The 21,904-nt window shown below is 56.0% G+C and overlaps 2 protein-coding genes across 3 annotated transcripts; both read left to right on the forward strand.

Moving 5' to 3' along the window:
• The first annotated feature begins 292 nt into the window (after positions 1 to 292).
• On the forward strand, positions 293 to 16,109 carry JAK3 (Janus kinase 3). 2 transcript variants are annotated; one of them, XM_032627836.1, is made up of 24 exons: positions 293 to 398; positions 2,683 to 2,879; positions 3,327 to 3,450; positions 3,772 to 3,883; positions 4,058 to 4,203; positions 4,611 to 4,905; positions 5,425 to 5,547; positions 5,647 to 5,804; positions 6,255 to 6,366; positions 6,576 to 6,762; positions 7,342 to 7,469; positions 7,699 to 7,830; positions 8,415 to 8,499; positions 9,314 to 9,441; positions 10,145 to 10,277; positions 10,360 to 10,511; positions 10,651 to 10,801; positions 11,447 to 11,586; positions 11,660 to 11,849; positions 12,346 to 12,470; positions 12,757 to 12,929; positions 13,260 to 13,377; positions 13,742 to 13,852; positions 14,784 to 16,109. In XM_032627836.1, the coding sequence occupies exons 2-24, from the start codon at positions 2,696 to 2,698 to the stop codon at positions 14,889 to 14,891; spliced, it is 3,315 nt and encodes a 1,104-aa protein (XP_032483727.1). In that variant the 5' UTR covers positions 293 to 398; positions 2,683 to 2,695; the 3' UTR covers positions 14,892 to 16,109. The 2 variants fall into 2 exon arrangements, with proteins under 2 accessions (XP_032483727.1, XP_032483726.1); XM_032627835.1 differs by having other exon boundaries at positions 339 to 398; positions 2,687 to 2,879; positions 14,784 to 16,102.
• Positions 16,110 to 17,502: 1,393 nt separating this feature from the next.
• Positions 17,503 to 19,664, forward strand: INSL3 (insulin like 3). Its single transcript, XM_032629213.1, has 2 exons — positions 17,503 to 18,303; positions 19,109 to 19,664. The coding sequence occupies exons 1-2, from the start codon at positions 18,114 to 18,116 to the stop codon at positions 19,318 to 19,320; spliced, it is 402 nt and encodes a 133-aa protein (XP_032485104.1). The 5' UTR covers positions 17,503 to 18,113; the 3' UTR covers positions 19,321 to 19,664.
• Positions 19,665 to 21,904: the final 2,240 nt, after the last annotated feature.

The following is a 21,904-nucleotide window of genomic DNA, read 5'->3' on the forward strand; positions in this document are numbered from 1 at the left end:
TTAATCTAGGTGCCCAACCCACACATGCCACAGATGGGTAAACTGAGGCTGGAGAAGCGAGGGTGTTGCCAGGGCCCCCACAGAGAGTGAGTCCTGGAGCCTGCTGAGGTCCTCCTGTGTGACCTGGGCTCTTCTCTGTGCTGTCACCCCTTCCCTTAAGGTCTGGGGTCTCCAGCAGCCTGTCTGAGCAGGACTGCTGCTGCAGAGGTTTCCGGAACTTTCTGCCCCTCCCCGCACCCCCCCCCCCGAACCCCGTCGCCCACATGGCCGTGACTTTCGGTAAGTGACAGCAGCTCAGGAAGCTGAGGGGCCCACACAGGAAGGAGCGAGTGGGACTTTCCTCCCGCTGTTGCTCGCCTCTGCCCTCCCGTAGCTGGCCCAGAGGTCCTCACCTCCAGGTAAGAGCTGGTGGTGTCACAGGGCTCTGGTCGGGGATGGGCGTGGGAGGAGACTGTGTGGATGGTCGCAGCTGGGGACAAAGGCAAGTTTGCCTTTCAGGCCTCTGAGGACAGCTGCCAGATGTGAGCTGGGACAGCTGGGTGTGTGGCCTCTGGCAAAGCGCTCCCCTCTCTGGGCCTCAGTTTCGTTCTGCATAGGAAGCCTCGAATTCCGAGCTTCCTGGACCTGAAAGAATCATTATGCATGCGCCCAGGGCTCCCGGTCCCTGAGGGGACAGTTCGATGCCCCTAAAATCCCAGGTCCCAGGCCAGAACACTGGGGGACCAGCCAACCTTCCCGGCATGCGGGACTTTTGGTGTTAAAACAGGGGCATTTTTCTGGGCTCCAGACAGACTTTCTTTTTTTACTTTCGATATTTTAAAAATCATGTTTTTGGGTTTTTTTTTTATAAATTTATTTATTTATTTTTGGTTGCGTTGGGTCTTCATTGCTGTGAGGAGGCTTTTCTGTGGTTGTGGCGAGCGGGGGCTACTCTTCGTTGCGGTGCGTGGGCTTCTCCTTGCAGTGGCTTCTCTCACTGCGGGGCACAGGCTCTAGGCGCGTGGGCTTCAGTAGTTGTGGCATGTGGACTCAGCAGTTGTGGCTCACGGGCTCAGCAGTTGCGTCTTGCGGGCCCAGTTGCTCCGCGACATGTGGGATCCTCCTGGACCAGGGCTCGAACCCGTGTCCCCTGCATTGGCAGGTGGATTCCTAACCACTGCGCCACCAGGGAAGCCCTAAAAATCATGTTCCTTTAAGATTTATTTTAAACACAAGACACACTGTGTGATTCCATTTACATAAAGGTGCAAATTTGGCCAAGATCAGGACGACTGTTAGAAATAAGACTGTGGGCACCTCTGTGGGGAGTGACAAGAGGGGGTGGTGGCGGGGAGGGTCAGAGCTCACGGGACGGGAATGTTCCAATTCCTGGTCTGGGAGCTGGTGACAATGGACTGTCCCTTGGGGAAAGTTCTCTCTCCCCCACGCCCTGCCTCCCTGATGGTAACCCCTAAACCACTGTGCTAAGGGACCTTCCTGTCTGGTTCATCTGGCATTTGTCAAGGGCTTGCTGGGCATGTCACCAAGGATTTGTGCCACTTAGCGTGGATTAAACGTGTTGACAGCTCAAGCTGGGCTCAGCAAGCCACCTCACTGAAGCAGGTGGGAATCAGCACATTTCACAGCCGAGAAAGCTGCGTCCCAGCAGTGGAAGCCCTGCTGGGGTCATGAAACCAGAGTACGGTGGGGCTGGGATTTGAACCCAGAGCCTGGGGTTTTTACCTATCCCCAGTCCCAGGCTTATATTCTGGGTGTGTTAAACTCTAATTAATGCTATCAGCCCCCGTCCTGCTATTATTTTGGAACATAGTTTTTATCCAACATTCTCTTTTTGTATCTTCTTCATTTGGGTCAATTTACGTGGATCTTCTCTGTCTCCCCCCTTTTCCTCATTGGGTTTGAAACCCTACTCCTCCCTCTACCCAGCCAGGGGTCCTGAGCTCTGGGTCCCCCAGGGCGACAGAGATCGGGAAGTTGGCTGGTGTAGAACGCCTGAAAATAAGATGGACGATTTCCTCCTGGGCCTATCCCAGGGAGGGCTTCCTACTATGGGGACCTAATGGTGGGAGTGATGAAAGGAACTGAGATGCAGGGAGCAGGGGAGACAGACACAGAGATCTCTGTTGACTGAGTCATCAGTCTGGATCTGCCCCCAAGGCATGCATCACACCAGCTGCAAAAGCTTCTAGCCCCAGCCTCAGAAGTGCTTGAATCCTCCAGCTTCACAGGGAGGGATGGCCACTTCTATCCCTACCCATGTGCACAGGCCAGTATCTATCTGCTTTCTGGTTAGCAAATCCCTATATCTGTGATTGATTGGTCATGACTGTCTGGAGGAGGGTTGGAGAAGTGGTATGTGTGGAGGCTGGAGATCGACTAGAGATGTCTGTCCTGGGCACCAAGAGTCTGGAGTGTGAGTTCACACAAAGTTGTGTGAACGTCTTGCAGCCTCCCAGCACAGCCCTCACCTGGGGGGTTATGGCTCCTCACCCACCTTGCACACTCAACTCCCCCTCTCTGTCTCTCTCCATCTCTGAGTTTCTCTCTGTCCCTGTCTCCTCCCTCTTTCTCCGGCTTCATCCCTACCTCATCCATCAGCATCTCTGCCCCCAACCCCACCCCAGAAGCTTTGTAGCCTTGTTCCCTGATCACAGCTGAGGGGCTGCCTCTTTTTGTGTCCAGGCAGGCTGCACTCATGGCACCTCCAAGTGAGGAGACGCCCCTGATCCCTCAGCGCTCCTGCAGCCTCTCCTCTTCAGAGGCTGGTGCCCTGCACGTGCTGCTGCCCCCGCGGGGCCCTGGACCCCCACAGTGCCTATCCTTCTCCTTTGGGGACCACTCAGCTGAAGAGCTATGTGTTTGGGCTGCTAAGGCCAGTGGTGAGTGGGTCCCTAGAATGTTTGGCCAGAGGGAGGGGTAGGACTGTGCGGAACACAGATTGGGAGCTGGAAGAACTGCCAAGTGGAGTCAGCATTGGAGCTGGGGTTAGAGGGATGAGTAGGGGTGTGGTAAGGGAGAAGGGTGCACAGGAAATGGCATGTGCCAAGACTCAGAGGCGTGATGGTATACTAGGGGAAACAGCTAGTCATCCCTCGAGGTAAACTGTACATGGAAAGAGATGCTCTGGGTAGAGGGGCAGGGAGCCCTGAGAAGCAGATTGAGCCTAAGGGCAATGGGGAGCCCTAGAATGGGTGCGAGCAGGGGTGGGACATGGTGTCAGAGCTGAAGGTGAGAAAAAGCCTGTGGGGCTGCATGGGGATAACATGGCAGCCCTGCAGGGGACAGATGGGGAGACTTGGAGGGAACTGATGGGGGCGTCCCCTCAGGCATCCTGCCCGTGTACCACTCCCTCTTTGCTCTGGCCTTGGAGGACCTGTCCTGTTGGTTCCCCCCGAGCCACATCTTCTCCGTGGAGGACGTGGGCACCCAGGTCCTTGTCTACAGGCTCCGGTAGGAAGTATCCCCTGCCCCCCCCCCACCACAGGTATGGGTTAAATGATACCGAGAGAGCATGCCTTTGGCTGAGGGCTTTGGAAATGGGAGTTTAAAACAACAGTGACCCCTCAATCATCATCTCCACGTACCTCTTGGTGGATGCCCCAGGGAGGGCATGATCACTGCTCATTTCACAGGTGAGGAAACTAATGCCAGAGAGGGTGGGTCACTTGTCCAAGGTCACACAGCAAGTCAGTGGCATAACCTGGGCTCTTTGAGGTCCTGGCACAGTCCTTCCATCGTATCCCCACTCCAGGGTTCTCCCCTCTCGCACAGCTTTTACTTCCCCAACTGGTTTGGGCTAGAGAAGTGCCACCGCTTTGGGCTACGAAAGGACTTAGCCAGTGCCATCCTTGACCTGCCAGTCCTGGAGCACCTCTTTGCCCAGGTAGGGGTCTGCCTGGGGCTCAGCCCAGGGGTGGGGTCCCTGGGGCAATATCAGGGCTTGTGGTTGGGCAGTCTCGGCTGACCCTCCCTGTGGCAGTCCAGGGGTGGTCAGCCCAGGTGTGGGGGTCTACAGAACAGCATCAGGGCTCATGGTTGGGCTGTGACTGGCCTGCAGCACCGCAATGACCTGGTCAGCGGCCGCCTCCCGATGGGCCTCAGCCTCAAGGAGCAGGGTGAGTGTCTCAGCTTGGCTGTGCTGGACCTGGCCCAGATGGCCCTCGAGCAGGGTCAGCGGCCCGAGGAGCTGCTGAAGACCATCAGGTGAGGGCTTCCAGGCTGTGGTGCCCAGCCTCTACCTGGGAGTGAGCCAGCATGGCTCCACCAGAGCACTGCCAGAGTCCAGGCCCACCTTGGGGCTGCCCACCTACAAGCCACCAGTGTGTTCGTGTGACCCAGCCCACACCCCTCCTTTCAACACAGTCCCACTGAGACTCCATTGTCGGGCTTCAAGCAGCTAAAAGGACTATGTGTGTCCCTATCTGTCTTATGGGCCCCAATGGCCCTTCCTATAGAGGCCCTACGCCCATGCCTGTCCCTGAGTGTGTCTCTGTGCCCCCCTAGTGAGGCGACACTCCAGCCCCTCAACTAAAGTCTGGGTTGATGTACGTCCCTGCCCTCCCTGCGGAGGGCCCTCTCCACATTGAGGGTCCCACTCCCCCCGCTCGCAGCTACAAGGTCTGCCTGCCCCCGGGCCTGCGCGACCTTATCCAGGGCCTGAACTTCGTGACGCGGAGGCGTATCCGAAGGACAGTGCGCCGGGCTTTGCGCCGCTTGGCCGCCTGCCAGGCTGATAAGCACTCGCTCATGGCCAAGTACATCATGGACCTCGAGCGGCTGGACCCAGACAGGGCCACCGAGACCTTCCGCGTGGGCCTCCCCGGAGCTGCTGGTGGTCAGGACGCGCCGGGGCAGCTCCGCGTGTCTGGCGGCAGTGGCATCGCCTGGAGCCCGGGAGAACACGAGGTGCGAGGTCGGGTGGGTTGGGGCTCTGGGCAGGGCCAACGAAGTGGGAGGGGCTTGAGGGCGGGGCCGAAGAGAGGAGGGACTGTGAGAGGGCTTGTGGGAGAGGGCACCCGGCTGAGTGAGGTGTAGGGCTGAGCGAGGAGGCGGGAATGAAATGGGCGGGGCGTAAAAGGAGGGGCTAGTTGGGTGGGCGGGGTTCAGAGTGGGGCTAACTGCAAGTTGAGGGAAGAGGCAGGACTGAGGGTGGGTGGGGCTCCCGACTGTACTAAGAGACACCGCGAGATAAAGTGGAGCTAAGTGAGGGAGGGGCTCGGGGTGAGGTGGGCTGGGGGACCTGCCGAGAGAAGGAGGCGGGGTTTGGCAGTGGTGGGGTGGAAGAGGGATGTGACTGGGTGAGGCTGAGAGGGGCAGGTCTCATGAGTACGGGTTGTATGGGTTGGTGGGGTCCAGGCTTCCAAAAGGGACTGGGGGCTCGGAGTGGGAGGGATCCCCAGCTGCAGTCCTCCCCCTTCTTCCCAGGTCCTCCAGCCCTTCTGCGACTTTCCAGAAATCGTGGATATCAGCATCAAGCAGGCCCCACGCTTTGGCCCCGCCGGGGAGCACCGCCTGGTCACCATCACCAGGACAGACAACCAGATCCTGGTGGGTGCTGGACCCCGTTCCCCTCCTGCCTTACCCGAGGGCAGGGATGCGGGACTGTCACCCTCGGGCCGCAGCGTGCGCTGACGCGGATCCTCACAGGAGGCCGAGTTCCCGGGGCTGCCCGCAGCGTTGTCCTTCGTGGCGCTCGTGGATGGCTACTTCCGGCTGACCACTGACTCCGGGCACTACTTCTGCAAGGAGGTGGCGCCGCCGCGGCTGCTGGAGCAGGTGGCTGAGCAGTGCCATGGCCCCATCACGTAAGGACCCGCCCCCATGTGGCCAGACTCACCGGGACCGAATCTCGGTCACTCCCCTTCTTGGAGCCTCTGTGTCCTCGCCTTTCAGGAGCCCTGGACAAGGGATCAAGTGCTTGAACAGCGCCAGGTGCATAGTTGGCGCTGAACGAGTCTGGGGTCTCCTTTCTGCTGCCAGGGCAGCCGCTTCCCTCCTCGAGGCCCCAGAGCCATTTTCTGGGGATGCTCGCAGTGCCCGGCTTCACCTGCAGCCTCCTCTTCAATCCCTGAGGCAGAAGCCCAACTTCTGGCTCAATTTATAAATGCGAAGGAGTGAGGGAATGTTACCTGGTGACCTTCCCAGGGCTTCAGAGAAACCAGAATTAGAACTCAGGTTTAGTTTGGTTTCTGTGCCTCTATCTCTCTGTTTCTCTCCGTCTTCAAATCTCAGTTCCCTCCCACCTTTCCCCACAGCTTGGATTTTGCCATCAACAAACTCAAGACTGGGGGTTCACTTCCAGGCTCCTACGTTCTCCGCCGCAGTCCCCAGGATTTCGACAGCTACCTCCTAACTGTCTGTGTCCCGGTCAGTCTACCATAGGGGCCAGGAGGGCAAGGAGGGCTTCCTGGAGGAGATGATATTTAAGCTGAGAACTGAAAGATGAGTCAGCATTACTTCCTGAAGAAGGGGAGGGAAAAGGCATTCCCAGTGGAGGGAACAGCATAGGCAAAGGCTTGGAGATTTGAGGGGGAGGGTGCCGCCCACTCCCACTCAGGGACCACTCCTCTTTGCAGACCCCCCTGGGCCCTGATTACAAGGGCTGCCTCATCCGGTGCGACCCCACAGGAACCTTCTCCCTGGCTGGCCTTGGCCAGCCCCACAGCAGTCTTCGAGATCTCCTGGCAGCCTATTGGGATGGTGGGTTGCACGTGGATGGGGTTGAGCTGAACCTCACCTTCTGCTGCACCCCCAGACCCAAAGGTGAGCCTGCTTTCTCCCCTGAGCTGAGTGATCAATCTGGGTCCCTGCCTTTCTGTGTCTTTTCCAGCTCTTGTATGGCAAGTGGCAGAGACTGCAGGTCAAGGTAGTCTAGGAGGGAAAAAACGGTGATTCGGGACTCGTGGGATAGAGGCTGCTTTCAGGCATGGTTAGATCCGGGCACAGCTGGATCTGAGTGATGTCACTAGCACTTAGCCTCTGTCCATCTCTTGCCTCTTCCTCTGGGTGAATTTTGCTCTCAGACAAACCCCTTCGATGGGACAGCTTTGAGGTGTGAGTTCTCCAGAGTCTCCCAGAATCCCTAGCAGGACTGAGACCAGGCTGCCCACAGCATCACCTGCTCATTTGCACCCACTGCAGGGTTCCTTCCCTCTCTGTCTCACTCTCCCACCCCTCACTGGGACTTCCTGGAGTCTCCTTTCAAATAAATTATGTGCCCTCGAGTCCTCCTCTTAGTATTGGCTTCTGAAGAAGACCCCACACTGAGACAGGGAGTGAGCAAACCTTTGAGGACCTTTCACCTCTAACCTCTGGTTTTCTTCCTCCATCCACTCCCCATAGAAAAGTCCAATCTGATTGTGGTCCGGAGAGATTGCAACCCACCCACATCATCCCCTGTTCAGCCCCAATCCCAATGCCAGCTGAGTCAGATGACATTTCACAAGATCCCTGCTGACAGCCTGGAGTGGGTAAGGGGCCCCAGGAAATGGGGGGGATGCCTCAGTTGAGATCCAGAGAGACCAGGTCTACATCCATCTCTTCTGTGTGGCCTCAGGCATGTGATGTAACCTCCCTATGCCTCTGTTTCATCATCTGTAAAATGAGTCCATTATCTGTGCCTTGCTTGGACCAGGGCTAGGGGACTGGATCCATGGGAGCCCCCTTACTGGCCTCTCATGTTGCCCCCTCACTCTCCAGCATGAGAACCTGGGTCACGGGTCCTTTACCAAGATTTACCGGGGCTGTCGCCATGAGGTTGTGGATGGGGAGGCCCGAGAGACAGAGGTGCTGCTCAAAGTGATGGATGCCAAGCACAAGAACTGCATGGAGGTGAGCAAGGTGGAACCAGGCCTCCTGGGTTAGGGCCTGGGTGGAGAGAGAGTCATGGATTCAGAGGAATTTGAAACACACAGGGTCTTAAAACAACAGAAATGTAGCCACAGCATCTCCATGAAATATAGAAGGGTCGGGGAAGTTAGATGCAAACAGAAAGAGTACACCAGACAGAGGGAACAGCCAGTGCAAAGGTCCTGAGGCAGGGCCAAGCCTGGCATGTTTAAGGAACAGCAAGGAGGCCAGTGGGTCAGAGAGAAACGAGCAAAGTAGAAGAGAGGAATGATGCGGACGGAGGCATCAGCAGGGGCTGGGCAACACAGAGGAAGGTTTGAGCCCTTCTCAAACCCCAGATCTCCCACTTGTGTGAGAGATTCAAGGTAGAATACAGTGGGGACTTCCTGCCTCCATCAGAAAATCATGATACAGAGTGCTGTGTGCACTAATGGCGGACTCCAGGGCCAAAGGAGGCTGGCGGCCAGGTCTCCTAAGCAGGTGTGAGAGCAGCAAGTTTGGGGTCCTTGGTCTGACCCTGAAGTGGAAGAAACCCATGCATCTTCTCTCCCTTCTTTCCTCCCCAGTCATTCCTGGAAGCAGCGTCCTTGATGAGCCAAGTGTCGTACCAGCATCTCGTGTTGCTCCATGGCGTGTGCATGGCTGGAGACAGTGAGAGACATTCCCCGCCCCACCCCTGCCCTGCCTCATTGAGCCCATCTACAGCAGCAATAGCTGTACACATCCAGAGCCTGCCCTGGCTGGGGCTCCATTCCACCAGGGTCTATCACCCTCCCCCTCAAATCTCCAAGCCTATATCCATCTCCCTGAATCACCACTCCTTGGGCAAGCAACTCCAGGCTCCCACCAATACCAGCCCCCCAAAATTATCTCAAGTCAGGCAGACCTGGGTTCCAATCTCACTCTGTTGCAGCTTTGCAAGGTCCATGCTACCTCTCCAAGCCTCGGTTCCATCAGTTCAGCTCATCAGCTATTTACTGGGAGCCAAGTATGTGCCAGGAGCTGGGTGCCTAGCGTAGAACACGATAAGCTGATCAGGATGATAAATGATTTTGTGTGATGGGGGCAGCGCAGGGCATTGTGGGTGATCAGAGGCTGCTAACCCAGCTTGGAGGTCAAGCAATGATTCTGGGTAGGCAAGGATAAGTTCTAAGCTGGAAAGGCAAGGATAAATAGGCATTACGGAAGTGAAGGAAGAGGGATGTTCCAGGCAGAAACACAGAACATGCAAAGGGCTGGAAGTGAGTCATGGAGAGAGCTTGGCACCTTCCAGGCATTTCAGACAAATGGTTCTGAGATGGGAAATGGGGAGGAAGAGAGGTGAGTAGGGTAAGGATGGAGGAATAGGGGAGGGAAAATTCAGAGCTGAGAGTTCAAGGGACCCTTGAAGGTGGAGCTGGGGCACAGCCTGTTGAACACAAGTGCAGTCCTACCTCCCAACCGTGCCCCCCGCTACTGCCACCAGGCATAATGGTGCAGGAATTTGTATACCTGGGAGCGCTGGACACATATCTGCGCAAGTGTGGCCAGCTGGTGCCGGCCAGCTGGAAGCTACAGGTGATCAAACAGCTGGCTTATGCCCTCAACTATCTGGTGAGTGCTCCTCTGCTGCTCCACCCTCCATTCACAGAGTGTACGGGGCTTTGAGAGTGGGCTCTGTCGTGTGGACAGGAGTTTGGCAAGGGTGCAAGGGGAGGGCATTTTAGACTGAGGGAACAGCATATAAACAGGTTCAGAGGTGTAAGAGCAGAAGGGAACAGCTTGTAATTCATGGAAATTGAGGGGAGTAGTGAGCAATGAGGCTGGCCAGGGCAGGGGGCTTTCCAGAAGAAAGAACATTAGAGTTGGGACCTTGAAGATTAAGTAGAAGTTCATTAAGAGGAGAAAGGAAGGAGGGCATGTCAGGCTGAGGGAACAGCCTGGGCAAAGGCTGCAGCTTAGAAGGTGTGTTGTCTGTCCTGGGGTGCACCAGGCAGGTTGCCTGGCAGGAGAACAGGGTGGAGATGTGGGAGAGAGAAGCTCATGGGAAGAATGAACAAGAGCTGGATCTCAAAGGGCCCTTGAGTGCCGGGCTGAGGACCTTGGACTTTATCCTGAAGGGAGTGGGGAGCCATGGGATGGGGGAGCAGTGTTTGAGAAGAGGGTGGGACACGGGGGGTGGACTGCCAATAGTCTAGGGAAGATGCTGAAGTACAGCCTGAGCAGTACCAGGTGGGCTTTGAAGGATGTGCAGGAGTTCGCCAGCCAGAATATTCATTCATCATTCTTGGCATTTTCCTATGCTTGGTCCACTTAGGAAGACAAAGGTCTCCCTCACGGCAATGTCTCAGCCCGGAAGGTGCTCCTGGCTCGCGAGGGGGCTGACGGGAACCTGCCTTTCATCAAGCTGAGTGATCCCGGTGTCAGCCCCACTGTGCTAAGCCTGGAGAGTGAGTGCTGAGGGGTGGAGGAGGGAGGGGCCTAGTGAGGCAAGGAAGCAGATCCCTGATCCCATCCTTGCCCCTCCACCAGTGCTCACTGACAGGATCCCCTGGGTGGCCCCTGAGTGTCTCCAGGAGGCCCGAACACTTGGCTTGGAAGCTGACAAGTGGGGATTTGGTGCCACAGTCTGGGAGGTGTTCAGCGGTGTCACAATGCCCATCAGCACCCTGGATCCTGCCAAGGTCAGAGCACGCGTATTGGCCTCTAGAGCTCTCATTTGACAGAAGGGTAGACTGAAGTCCAGCTTGGGGAGGATGGGGGTGTCTGGGGGTGCCTTCTGAGGGTACACTGGGGGTGACCAGCCCCTCCTCCTGCCCTCAGAAGCTCCAGTTTTACCAGGAACGGCAGCAACTGCCTGCACCCAAGTGGATGGAGCTGGCCCTGCTCATCCAACAGTGCATGGCCTACGAGCCAGGCCAGAGGCCCTCTTTCCGCGCTGTCATCCGTGACCTGAACAGCCTCATCACTTCAGGTGCCCACTGGGCCAGGCAGGGTGGGCAGGGCCGGCATGTCATATTGGGCCCAGTAGGAGAGCGAAGTTTGCATGTAGAGCCTGCCCTGTGTGCCTGGCAAGGTTGGAATGGTTGGTGACTGTGACAGTCAGCACGAGTTTCAACAGCTGCTGTAACAAACAGGCCCCTCAATTCAAGGTTGAACGTGATGGATGTTTAGTTCTCATTCAATGAGGGTGTCCAAGTCAACAAGAAACTCTCCCTTTGTGCTTCCCCCCATCCCATGGCCTCAGGCCCCTGCTGGATCCTCTGCAAAAAAGAGAGAGTGTAGAAGGTCCCACCTAGGTTTCCATGGGCCGGGCCTAAGGGGGCATTCAGCATGTCTCTGTCCACTATCAGACTGAGCTCAGTCATTTGACCATACCCCACGGCAGTGGAGTCTGAGAAATGCCCTTCGGTCTGTGTACGGCATGTGCACTGCATAAGAGGGCTGCCTTTGCCCAGGAGCACCTTTTTCCAGCCCCACAAAGTACTTCTTGGCTTGCAGAGGCCCTGCCATAATGCACAGAGAGGCTAAACATTCAGATGGAGGTCACACAGCAAGTCAGTTAGGAGTGGGGGCTTAGGGCCCAATGCACTGCTCACTCACTGCCTGTGCCCCCCAGATTATGAGCTCCTCTCAGACCCCACACCTGGTGCCCTGGCTCCCCATGATGGGCTTTGGAATGGCGCCCAGCTCTATGCCTGCCAGGACCCTACCATCTTTGAGGAGAGACACCTCAAGTACATCTCACAGCTGGGCAAGGTGAGGAGGGTTAGGCTGGGGTGGGTGGGGTAGCACCCATGCACGTGGACACCAGCCCTGCTGTCCCCCCCAGGGCAACTTTGGCAGCGTGGAACTGTGCCGCTATGACCCGCTGGGCGACAACACAGGTGCCTTGGTGGCCGTGAAGCAGTTGCAGCACAGCGGGCCAGAACAGCAGAGGGACTTCCAGCGGGAGATCCAGATCCTCAAAGCCCTCCACAGTGACTTCATCGTCAAGTACCGGGGTGTCAGCTATGGCCCAGGTGAGCCACCTCCCAAGTGGATGCTCTTCAAATCACACATCCTCATCCTTCTGTAGTACCATTTTAGGGTGGTCTGAGAACGCCAGTGTGGGTGCTACTGACTGGTCTTTTTCTTTTAATTAATTTTTATCGGAGTAGAGTTGCTTTACAATGTTGGGTTAGTTTCTGCTGTACAGCAAAGTGAATCAGTTTTACACATACATATATCCCCCTGACTGGTCTTGTTTACTGATCTAGACTGCCTTGGGATCGACAATTTCCCCACTGGAAAAAAATGGGTCATTATGAGGTTTAAAAGAATCAATGAATATTGTTGAAAGTACTCAAAAAGACATTAGCGATAAGCGTCACTGTTGCCGTTCCCCTTTTACAGAAAGCAATATTGAGGCCAGGAGGGACACGAGGTCCTACTCTGAACCGGGAAGGAGAATGGGGAGGGGAGTAGACAAAGTTAGGCCCTGTGGTGACTCCTCCCTGCCTCCCCCGCCTCCCCTAGGCCGCCTGAGCCTGCGGCTGGTCATGGAGTACCTGCCCAGCGGCTGCCTGCGCGACTTCCTGCAGCGGCACCGCGCGCGCCTTGACGCTGGCCGCCTGCTCCTCTACGCCTCGCAAATCTGCAAGGTGCGGGTCGGAAGAGGGCGGGGCGCCCGTCAGACCTGCGGGAACTGACCTGGCTCGACCAGGGCAAGGTCTGCGTGGATTCGCCAGGAAGGCTGAGGGTTGAAGTTTGGGATCCAGGTCAGGCTGGAAGTGGGGTTGAGTTAGGGCTGAGGTCAGGACTGGAGTGCAGGATGGGTCAGAGGTAGGGTTAGGCTCGGGGTCTGGGTTGGGGCTGGTGTTGGATTCCATGTCAGACTGGGGCCCCTGCGGAGTCATCCTGGGGTCCATATTCCATGCCCTCCCGCAGGGCATGGAGTACCTGGGCTCCCGCCGCTGCGTGCACCGCGACCTGGCAGCCCGTAACATCCTGGTGGAGAGCGAGACGCATGTCAAAATCGCTGACTTCGGCCTCGCCAAGCTGCTGCCGCTCGACAAAGACTACTACGTGGTCCGCGAGCCAGGCCAGAGCCCCATCTTCTGGTAGAGACCTCGCCCCTGCCCCACCCTTCCTCCCCACTACTCAGGCCCCTCCCCTGCTCCCACCTTCCTGGCCCCGCCCCTCCTCCCCAGGCTCTGGGGCCCGCCCTGGCCGCGCCCCCACGGCCCCGGCCCCGGCCCCTTCCGGACCACGCTCCTTTTCTTGTTCTGGCTCCGCCCTGACCCCGCCCAGGCCCCGCCCTGGGGCGCCACAGGGTTGGAGACTTTCTCATAACTCCCACCTACCTTGACCAGCTACCCCAGTCCGAGGCTGCGTCCTTTCCCGTCCTATGCCTTACTGTCGTCCCCCAAGGCCTCCCTGTTCCCCTCCAGGTACGCCCCAGAGTCCCTCTCGGACAACATCTTCTCGCGCCAGTCGGATGTCTGGAGCTTCGGGGTCGTCCTGTACGAGCTCTTCACCTACAGTGACAAGAGCTGTAGCCCCTCAGCCGTGAGTCGGCACCCCTGGATCCCCAAGACCCTCCTCCCCACCAACCCCTTCCTGGCCAACACCTGTCCTGTTTATGCCCGCGTCCCTCTCTTGCTCAGGGTCCCCTGGTCCCAGCATTAGAGGCTCCAGTAAGACCCCTTTTCACTATGGCAGACCCCCACCTCCCACATCACCACAGGCAGCCCCTCCCCCATGCATCACAGACAATTCCAACTCCTCCATTAAGGAGGGCCCCTTCCCCCACCACGGGTGGGTGATTCCCTTCTTCCCTTCACTGTGGCTGACCCCCACATCACGGGCGGCCACTCCCCCTTCCATCATGGATGGCTCCTCCCCCACCTCGGGCCCTCCCCCTTGGCTCCAGGAGTTCCTGCGGATGATGGGATGTGAGAGAGATGTGCCAGCCCTCTGCCGCCTCCTGGAGCTGCTGGCCGACGGCCAGAGGCTGCCCGCACCTCCTGCCTGTCCTGGTGAGGTGAGCACTGGAGGGCCTGCCTCAGTTTCCCACTTTGTAGGTTCACCAGGGGGCCTGGGCAAGCCTGCTGGTCCCTCTGGGTCTCTCCACCACAGACATCTCTTGATTGAGAGCAGGGACCAGAGCATGAGGCTGAAGGGGATTTCTGGCCTCTACCTTGCTGCTCTCTCACTGTATGGCAAGTCACAAACACTTTCAGAGCCTCAGTTTACCTGTCTCCAAAATGGGAATAACAATGCCTTATAGGGTGGGAGAGGATCAGATTAGCTAACATCTCTCCATTGCTCAGCTCTGAGCCTGGCATACAGTCGGCGCTCAATAAATGATGGTGACTCTTACAGTTTCTCATCACAGCTTTTGTGGAAGTGTCTGACATGTGGTTGGTCATTCACAAATTAATCTGTTCAGGCCACAAACATTTATTGAGCGCTGACTGTGTGACGGCTCTGTGCTGGGTGCTGGGGACCCAGCAGGGGACAGAAGAGATACTACCCCTCTTCCCTGTAACCGGCAGAAGCTAACAAGAACATTCTGGTGGTGATCAATGTCTGGAAAGAGATGGGGGGGTGTGTGGTCAGGGATGGCCTCTTAGAGGGGGTGAAGGAGGAAGAGGATCTTACCCATGGGGAAAGCTGGGAGAGGGCACACAGCAGGTGCAAAGGCCCTGAGGTGGGAATGAGTTTGGTGTATTTACAAAATGAGATGGGGGCAGATGTGGCTGCATGGAACAAGAGAGGAGGTGATGGAGGTGATGGTAGAGGGAGGGAGGCAGGGGAGGTGATGAAATTTTGTTCTAAGATCCATAGGGAGCCATGGGAGGCTTTGGAGCAAGGGAGGGATGGAGTCTAATTTATATTTTAAAACTGTGAACAGGAGTCATGTCCTTCCTACCACTCACATGTGACCCTGTTGTCTCTTCCCACCCCCTCAGGTTCATGAGCTCATGAAGCTGTGCTGGGCCCCTAGCCCACAAGACCGGCCACCATTCAGCACCCTGGGCCCCCAGCTGGATGCACTGTGGAGTGGAAGCCAGGGATAGTGTCCAGAGGCATGAGACCCTCACCTGCTTGTCTAGAGGGAGAACCCCATTCTCTGTCTTTTTTATATCTCCTGCACACAGATCTCTGGGTTCTGGTCTCCATGGACTGGCTGTGTGACCTTGATCAGGGACCTACCCCTCTCTGGGCCTCCCGCTTCAGAGACCCCCTCATGGGGCAAATGACATTGCACTTGGGGGAGCACCCCTGGCTTGTAGAGCAACAGCAGCATTGGGAACTTGTAAAGATTCAAGACAGATACAATGGTGGGGTCTACTGAGCCCCCACCCCCAGAATTGAGGGACCAGAGTTAAGTACCCCCCGATCTTCCCAACGTCTCAGGGCCTGGCCTGGAGCTTCCTGTCTCATTTCCAGAGGAGACATTATATAGCTTTAAATATGTGATCACAGGCTTCTATTCCCCCCTCCCTCTTTAGCTGGAGGAAGCCAAGGACAAGAGAGCTGCCCTGGCTGAAAATTCACTTTTTGGGGGGAGCCTGTGTGACTGTTTAGAATTGTGTAAGAGACCAGGAGAAGCTGATGTCCCACTCCACCCTAACTGAACCTGAGTGTCCCAGGGCTTCAGTTTTCCTCCCTGTACGCTGGGGCCCTTTCAGTCTGGACTAGAGGATCACACAACTGATGACAATGGAGCCTAACAGGAGTTTTTCAGCGGGTGAAGGAAGGAAAGGCATTCTTGGCAGAGGGAACAGCATGGTGAAAGGAGGAGGCTCAGAGTACAGAGGTTAAGAGCGCAGGTGTTGGAGCCCATGGTTCTGCCACTTATTTGCTGTGTGATGGTGGGAGAGTTGCTTCCTCTCTCTGGGCCTCAGTTCCATCCTCTGTATAATGGGCAATAGTGTTGGCCCTTTGGCTATACAGAATCAACTTCTGGAGGCTTGTGAGAAGGCATCTTGTGCAGGTTAAGCTTACCCCACCACTCCTTCACACCAGTCTGCAAGGTTTTACTGCCACTTTTTGCCTCCCTGGAAAACTCTTATTCATCTCTCAGAACCCCAGCTATCACCTCCTTGCAGCATTCCCTAGCGAACGTTCTCCCACCACTCCCAGTCAGCCCTGTACTTCTGACCCTAGGGCTGGGGTGGTGTCTGCGTCTAGCTCCGTCTCTTCTGACGTGGAGGCTCCTTGGGGGCTGGGCTGGGCACAGAGGGGACTCTGGGAGTGTTTGTTGAATGAATAAAGAAGTTCAGTGAAAAGGATGGTTTGTTGCTGGACTTGGGCAATGGGGATCCTTGGGGGGGTGTGAGCCGGGGAGGAATATGCTTAGGGCTGGGGGATAGAGACCCCTGGGGGCCACAACGGGAGCCTCAGGGCAGGCTGGGGGAGGAGGGACAGGAGGATGGGGCCCTTGAGGACAGAAGCCCTCCCCCCAGCCCCAGCTGCTGGCCTTGGCATTGTCCTGTGGAGCTGATTACAGGCTCTTGGTGGGTGGAGGGAACAGGCTGCTCTAGTGGGGGCCAGAGAGCAAGGCCTGGTTGGGAGGGTTAGGCTATGGGGAGGGGTCCAACATTAGTGGGGGCCAAACCAGTCCCTCGTTTGCTCAGCACTGCTGGAAAGATTTGGAGAGTGACAAAGACAGAGAGAGAAAGGCCAAGAGAGACTCAAGAGAGAGACAGAGGGAGCAGGGGAGAGACAGAGACAGAGATCTCTGTGCCTGCTGTCGTAGCCTGCTTTGGTGAAAAGGGGGAGGAGCTGCAAGGCAGGGTCTTCAGCTCAGGGTCTCACCCGCATTGGGTTGAGTAACCTCCCTCTCTGCCAGTTTCCCTCCTTGGTAAAACTGGCATCCAGACTGGCACCTGGTAGAGGCCCTCCATCCCCTGCCCAACCCAAGGAGACCCTGCTGTGGGAGAGGCAGAACCGACCAAGACTCGCAGCCCCAGGGCCCATCCTCTTGTGACCTTGGGCAAGTGTGGGGGTCCCCTCTCTGAGCCTCAGTTTCCTTATTTGTCCACTAATAAGGACAACAAGGTTCTGAATGGCCCTGGTCTCAGTTGGCTGGATGCCCACTGCCACCATCCCATGGAATTATTATATCTCAGTTTATCTATTTCTCCTCTTTAAAATGGTTAAAAAATAAAGACTCCTCAACCAGTGGTCCCCCTGGGAGAGATACGCCCAAGGCCCTGGCCCAGGGAGAGAGACCATGGCTGTTTTGTATGGATCTCGGCCTATCAACAATCAATGTTGGGCTTCCCTGGTGGCGCAGTGGTTAAGAATCCACCTGCCAATGCAGGGGACACGGGTTCGAGCCCTGGTCCGGGAAGATCCCACATGCCACGGAGCAACTAAGCCTGAGCGCCACAGCTACAGAGCCTGCCTTCTATAGCCCGCGAGTCACAACTACTGAGTCCATGCGCCACAACTACTGAAGCCCGCGCGCCTAGAGCCCGTGTTCCGCAACAAGAGAAGCCACTGCAATGAGAAGCCCGCGCACCGCAATGAAGAGAAAGCTGCCGCTCACCACAACTAGAGAAAGCCCGCGCGCAGCAACGGAGACCCAATGCAGCCAAAAAATAAAATTAAAAAAATTAATTAATTAATTAATTAAAAAGAAATCAATGTTGTGGCTGGACCGGCCCTTGAGTTCTTATTATGACTGAAACATGCCATTCAGCAGCAACCATCAGGAAACTTTGAGAAAATAAAGGTTTATTACTTATAAATTACACAGCACACCTGGAAATTACACAGCACTCCCGGGGCCACAGAGCAAGGTCCTGGGTAGAGAGAGCAGTGTGGGTCTGGGGTCCTGCTTTCGTTGGGGTCAAGGGTGGGAGCCTAAGAGTTCGTGGGCTCACTCTTTATTGGTGAATTTAACATAGGTTGGAATTTAAAGCATAAGAAGAGAAAACAAAACAAGCAACCAAGTGGCCCGAGTGGACAGTGACTGAAATCAACTGACATGTGTAAAACAAAGGTGCCTCAGCGGGAGGAGGTGGCCTGGCCCTTTACCTAGTCACATTTATTGGGGAGCCATCTATGCAGCCAATGCCTCCGCACTCAAAGACTGTCAGGCACTCATATATCATAAAAAAAAGGAAACCTAACTATCAGGGGTTCCAGTATGCTTGCCCTGACCCTGCCCTTGACCTTCTCCCTGGACCATCCTGCAGGAACGCTCTTTCCCCCTCCAAGGCTCCCAGCTGGGGCGGGCCAGCGCCTATAAGGGGGATCCCCGCTGGGGCCCGGTGCCTCCCGCAGCCATGGACCCCCGTCGGCTCACCTGGGCGCTGGTGCTGCTGGGCCCGGCCTTGGCGCTCGCTCTAGGCCCTGCCCCCGCCCAGGAAGCACCCGAGAAGCTGTGCGGCCACCACTTCGTGCGCGCGCTGGTGCGGCTGTGCGGGGGCCCGCGCTGGTCCCCCGAGGATGGGCGACCTGTGGCTGGCGGCGACCGTGAGTAGGGGCGGGCGAGGACTGTGCTGTGAGGTCTCTGGGGCCGGGCGTGGGGCAGGTGCATGCAGACGGGTTTGCATGCATGTTCTGGGGTCCACCTGCCGGCTGCGCGGGTGTGTGCAAGTCCACAGGGGATGCGCCCCCTGCCAGGAGCGGGAATCAGTGCGCGGCGAGCCACGCGAGCGAGTCTTAACAAGTGCGTAGCCAGATCAGATCCTGTCTTTATTTACAATGTCAATATTTTGATCTTCAGGAATTTCTGCATTCCTTTTAATTTTAAAATATTCCGTGACAATATGTTTGATCTTGGTTGTTGAGGTTTTTTGGCGACCCCTTAAAATCGCGGGCCCCTCTTCACCCTAGTCCCGGCCCTGGTGCAGGGAGTATCAAACAGCTTTGTGTACAACGTCTGTCACATGCGTGTGTGTCCTGTGTGTGTGACACGGGTACAGATGGGTGTGCAGAGGTGCGCAGGGAAGTGGGAGGGGCTATGAGGGTGTGCGCCTGCGTCTGTGTGTACATGTATACGTCGTATGTCACCCCTTCTGTCATCTGCTCTGTGAAGTGTCTGTGCCTTCTTACCATAGGTGACACGTGGGAGTGTGCATAGCTGGAGACTTAAGTGTGGTGTGGGTCGAGACTGCACACGTCCGGATGGGGGATTCAATCTGTGCCTGGTATACACTGGGCACTCAATAAATGCTTACTTTCTGTTTCTGTGCATGATGAGTGGAGGCTGTGTGTGCAGTGTGAGTGGGGTCCTCTGGGGTCCCCCCCTCTATGCTGAATTCCTCCCTGTCCCCAGGTGAGCTGCTACAGTGGCTGGAAGGACAACATCTCCTCCATGGGCTGATGGCTAGTGAGGACCCCGTGCTGGTACTCGCCCCACAGGCCCTGCCCCAGGCCTCTCGCCATCACCACCACCGCCGCCACCGGGCAGCTGCCACCAACCCTGTCCGTCACTGCTGCCTCAGTGGCTGCACCCGGCAAGACCTACTGACCCTCTGTCCCCACTGAACCCTCCTGCGGTGTGGCCTTGGGGGAGCCCGAGACCCACAGGGGTCCGGTCTGGTGAACTCCTAATGCCACATAGTGCCATGAAGCCCCATGTCTGGGGGGACTTTGTTGATTACCTCCTAGGACAAGGCGCTCACCACCTCACCGAGGCCACCTGTCCTCTGGGGGGCCAACTGAGGAAAACACCAGATCCCAAACCTGGCTTGGAGGATCCTTGGTTTCGTGGAGATGCCAGACACCTGTTCTCATATGTTCTCACCTCAGAGGAGCCCCAGTTACTCCGCTCCCTGCATTTGACACCCCTCTTGCTGTCTTATCAATAGTAAATAAATAAGATGCCTGCAGAATCTGAAGAAACTTTTTGCATTTTCTCAAGAAAAGGCAGAAGCCTGGGTCAGCCTTTGTGTGGAATTGTCCTCTGGCAGCCGTGGACCCACCAACACTTCAGGAACTTAATAACAATTGGAGAATCATCACAATAAAAAGTGGGGAAACTGAGGCCAAGGGAGCTGGCTGTTTGCCAAGGTCAGACAGGGAGGGAATGGTCAAGTTCAGGATTCGAATCCAGGTCTCTGTCATGGCTCATGGGGGGCCTTAACCTCACTGAACGTCCAACACAACACATGAATGTCTGAATGAGTCACAGTGGATTTTTAATTTTTTTTTTGGCGGCGCCGTGGGGCTTGTGGAACCATAGTTCCCTGACCGGGGATTGAACCCGTGCCACCTGCAATGGAAGCGTGAGTCCTAACCACTGGACTGCCAGGGAATTTCCCTCACAGTGGATATTTAGTGATCCAACTCTCACCATTCTTTTCACTTGCATCCTCCTTTCATCCTGAGATAGGAATTGTATGATTTGACCCTCTTGAAAAAAAATGCTCGGGCATTTGACTATGTGATCTGTTCACATGTGTATTAGTTTCCTAAGGCTGCTGGAACAGCCACAGACTGGGTGGGTTAAAACAGTAGAAACTTATTCCCTCCGGTTTTAGAGGTCAGAAGTCAGAAATCAAGGTGTTGCAGGGTTGATTCTTTTTGAAGGGCTCTGAGGAAGATTCTGTCCCCCTGCCTCTCTCATCTCTGGGGGGCTACTGGCAATTCTTGGCTTGTAGGTGTGTCACTCCAAGCTCTGCCCCCATTTTCACGTCGTCTTCTTTTCCATGTCTTTCTGTGTGTTCATTTCTGTCTCTTCTAAAAGCACTCTCATTGGATTCAGAGCCTACCCTAATCCAGGATGATCTTATCTTGATCCTTACCTTAATTACATCTGCAAAGACTCTATTTCCAAATAAGGCCATATTCTGAGGTGCCAGGTGGATGGGAACTTTTGTGAGACACTATTCAATCCGGTGCAGCAGGGGAGTAGCACTCTTTCCCAAGGGCAATGGGGAGACACAGAAGGTGTTGGAGCAGGGGCAGGATGAGATCACATCTACCTGGTAAAAACCCCTGCAGCCCCTGCCTCATCCAGGCCTGCCTCCTCTGGCTTGGAGGCTGCCTCAGCCTCCACCTTCCAACAGTCTCCATGGCAGCTGCAGGGCTTCTTAAAACTTAAAAATCAATCATGTCGGGACTTCCCTGGTGGCGCAGTGGTTAAGAATCCGCCTTCCAATGCAGGGGACATGGGTTTGAGCCCTGGTCCGGGAAGATCCCACATGCTGTGGAGCAACAAAGCCAGTGCACCACACCTACTGAGCTCGCGTGCCACAACTACTGAAGCCCGTGTGCTTAGAGCCCATGCTCTGCAGCAAGAGAAGCCACCGCTATGAGAAGCCCGCGCACCACAACCAAGAGTAGCCCCCACTCACCGCAACTAGAGAAAGCCCGCGTGCAGCAACGAAGACTCAACGCAGCCATAAATAAATAAATAAATAAATAAAATTAATCATGTCATTTCCTTGCTCCAAAGATGCCGTAACCCTCAAAACAATACCCTCTCTCCTCACCCAAACCCACAAGGCCCCATGCGACTAGTCCCTGTGATCTCCTGTCCCCTCTCCCTCCATCTCCTCCTTACCCACCTCCAGTCACAGCTTCCTGGCTGCAATTTAAATGCTCTCAGATCGGCTCACCTCAGGGCCTTTGCATATGCTGTATCATCTGCCTGGAACATCCTCCTCCCAATTCTCCCCAAGGCCATAACCTCCTCTTTCAGGCCCCATCTCTGCAGTCCCAACCCTGACTTCCTTCCTGGCTAGCGCCCGGTCCCCATCACTGTGTGTCCAATTACCTCATTTTAATTCTCCTCAAAGTTCTTACCACTTCTGGTAACTTCCTGTTTCACTGTTCACAGGTTTGTGTCCTCACTGTAAGGTGGGTCTGTGCCCACTGACCTTTCCCATGGGGCTGGGAGGAGGAGTACGGGGCAAGGTTGTGTAGCACGGGGCAAGGGTGTGTAGCACACAGTAGGTGCACAATAAACACTTAAAGAGGGGACACAAGGAGTGGGGACAGAGGACAGTAGAGCTGTAGTCCCAGTGAGAGGAGGTGAGCCCGGGGAAGAGAGGGGAGGCTGTGTGGTGGTGGGGCGGGATTCAGAAGGAGCCTTGCCAGAAGCAGGTGGGTCCAGCACCCCATGCAG

Source organism: Phocoena sinus, chromosome 3, assembly GCF_008692025.1.
Source record: "Phocoena sinus isolate mPhoSin1 chromosome 3, mPhoSin1.pri, whole genome shotgun sequence".
Taxonomy (NCBI): Eukaryota; Metazoa; Chordata; class Mammalia; order Artiodactyla; family Phocoenidae; genus Phocoena; species Phocoena sinus.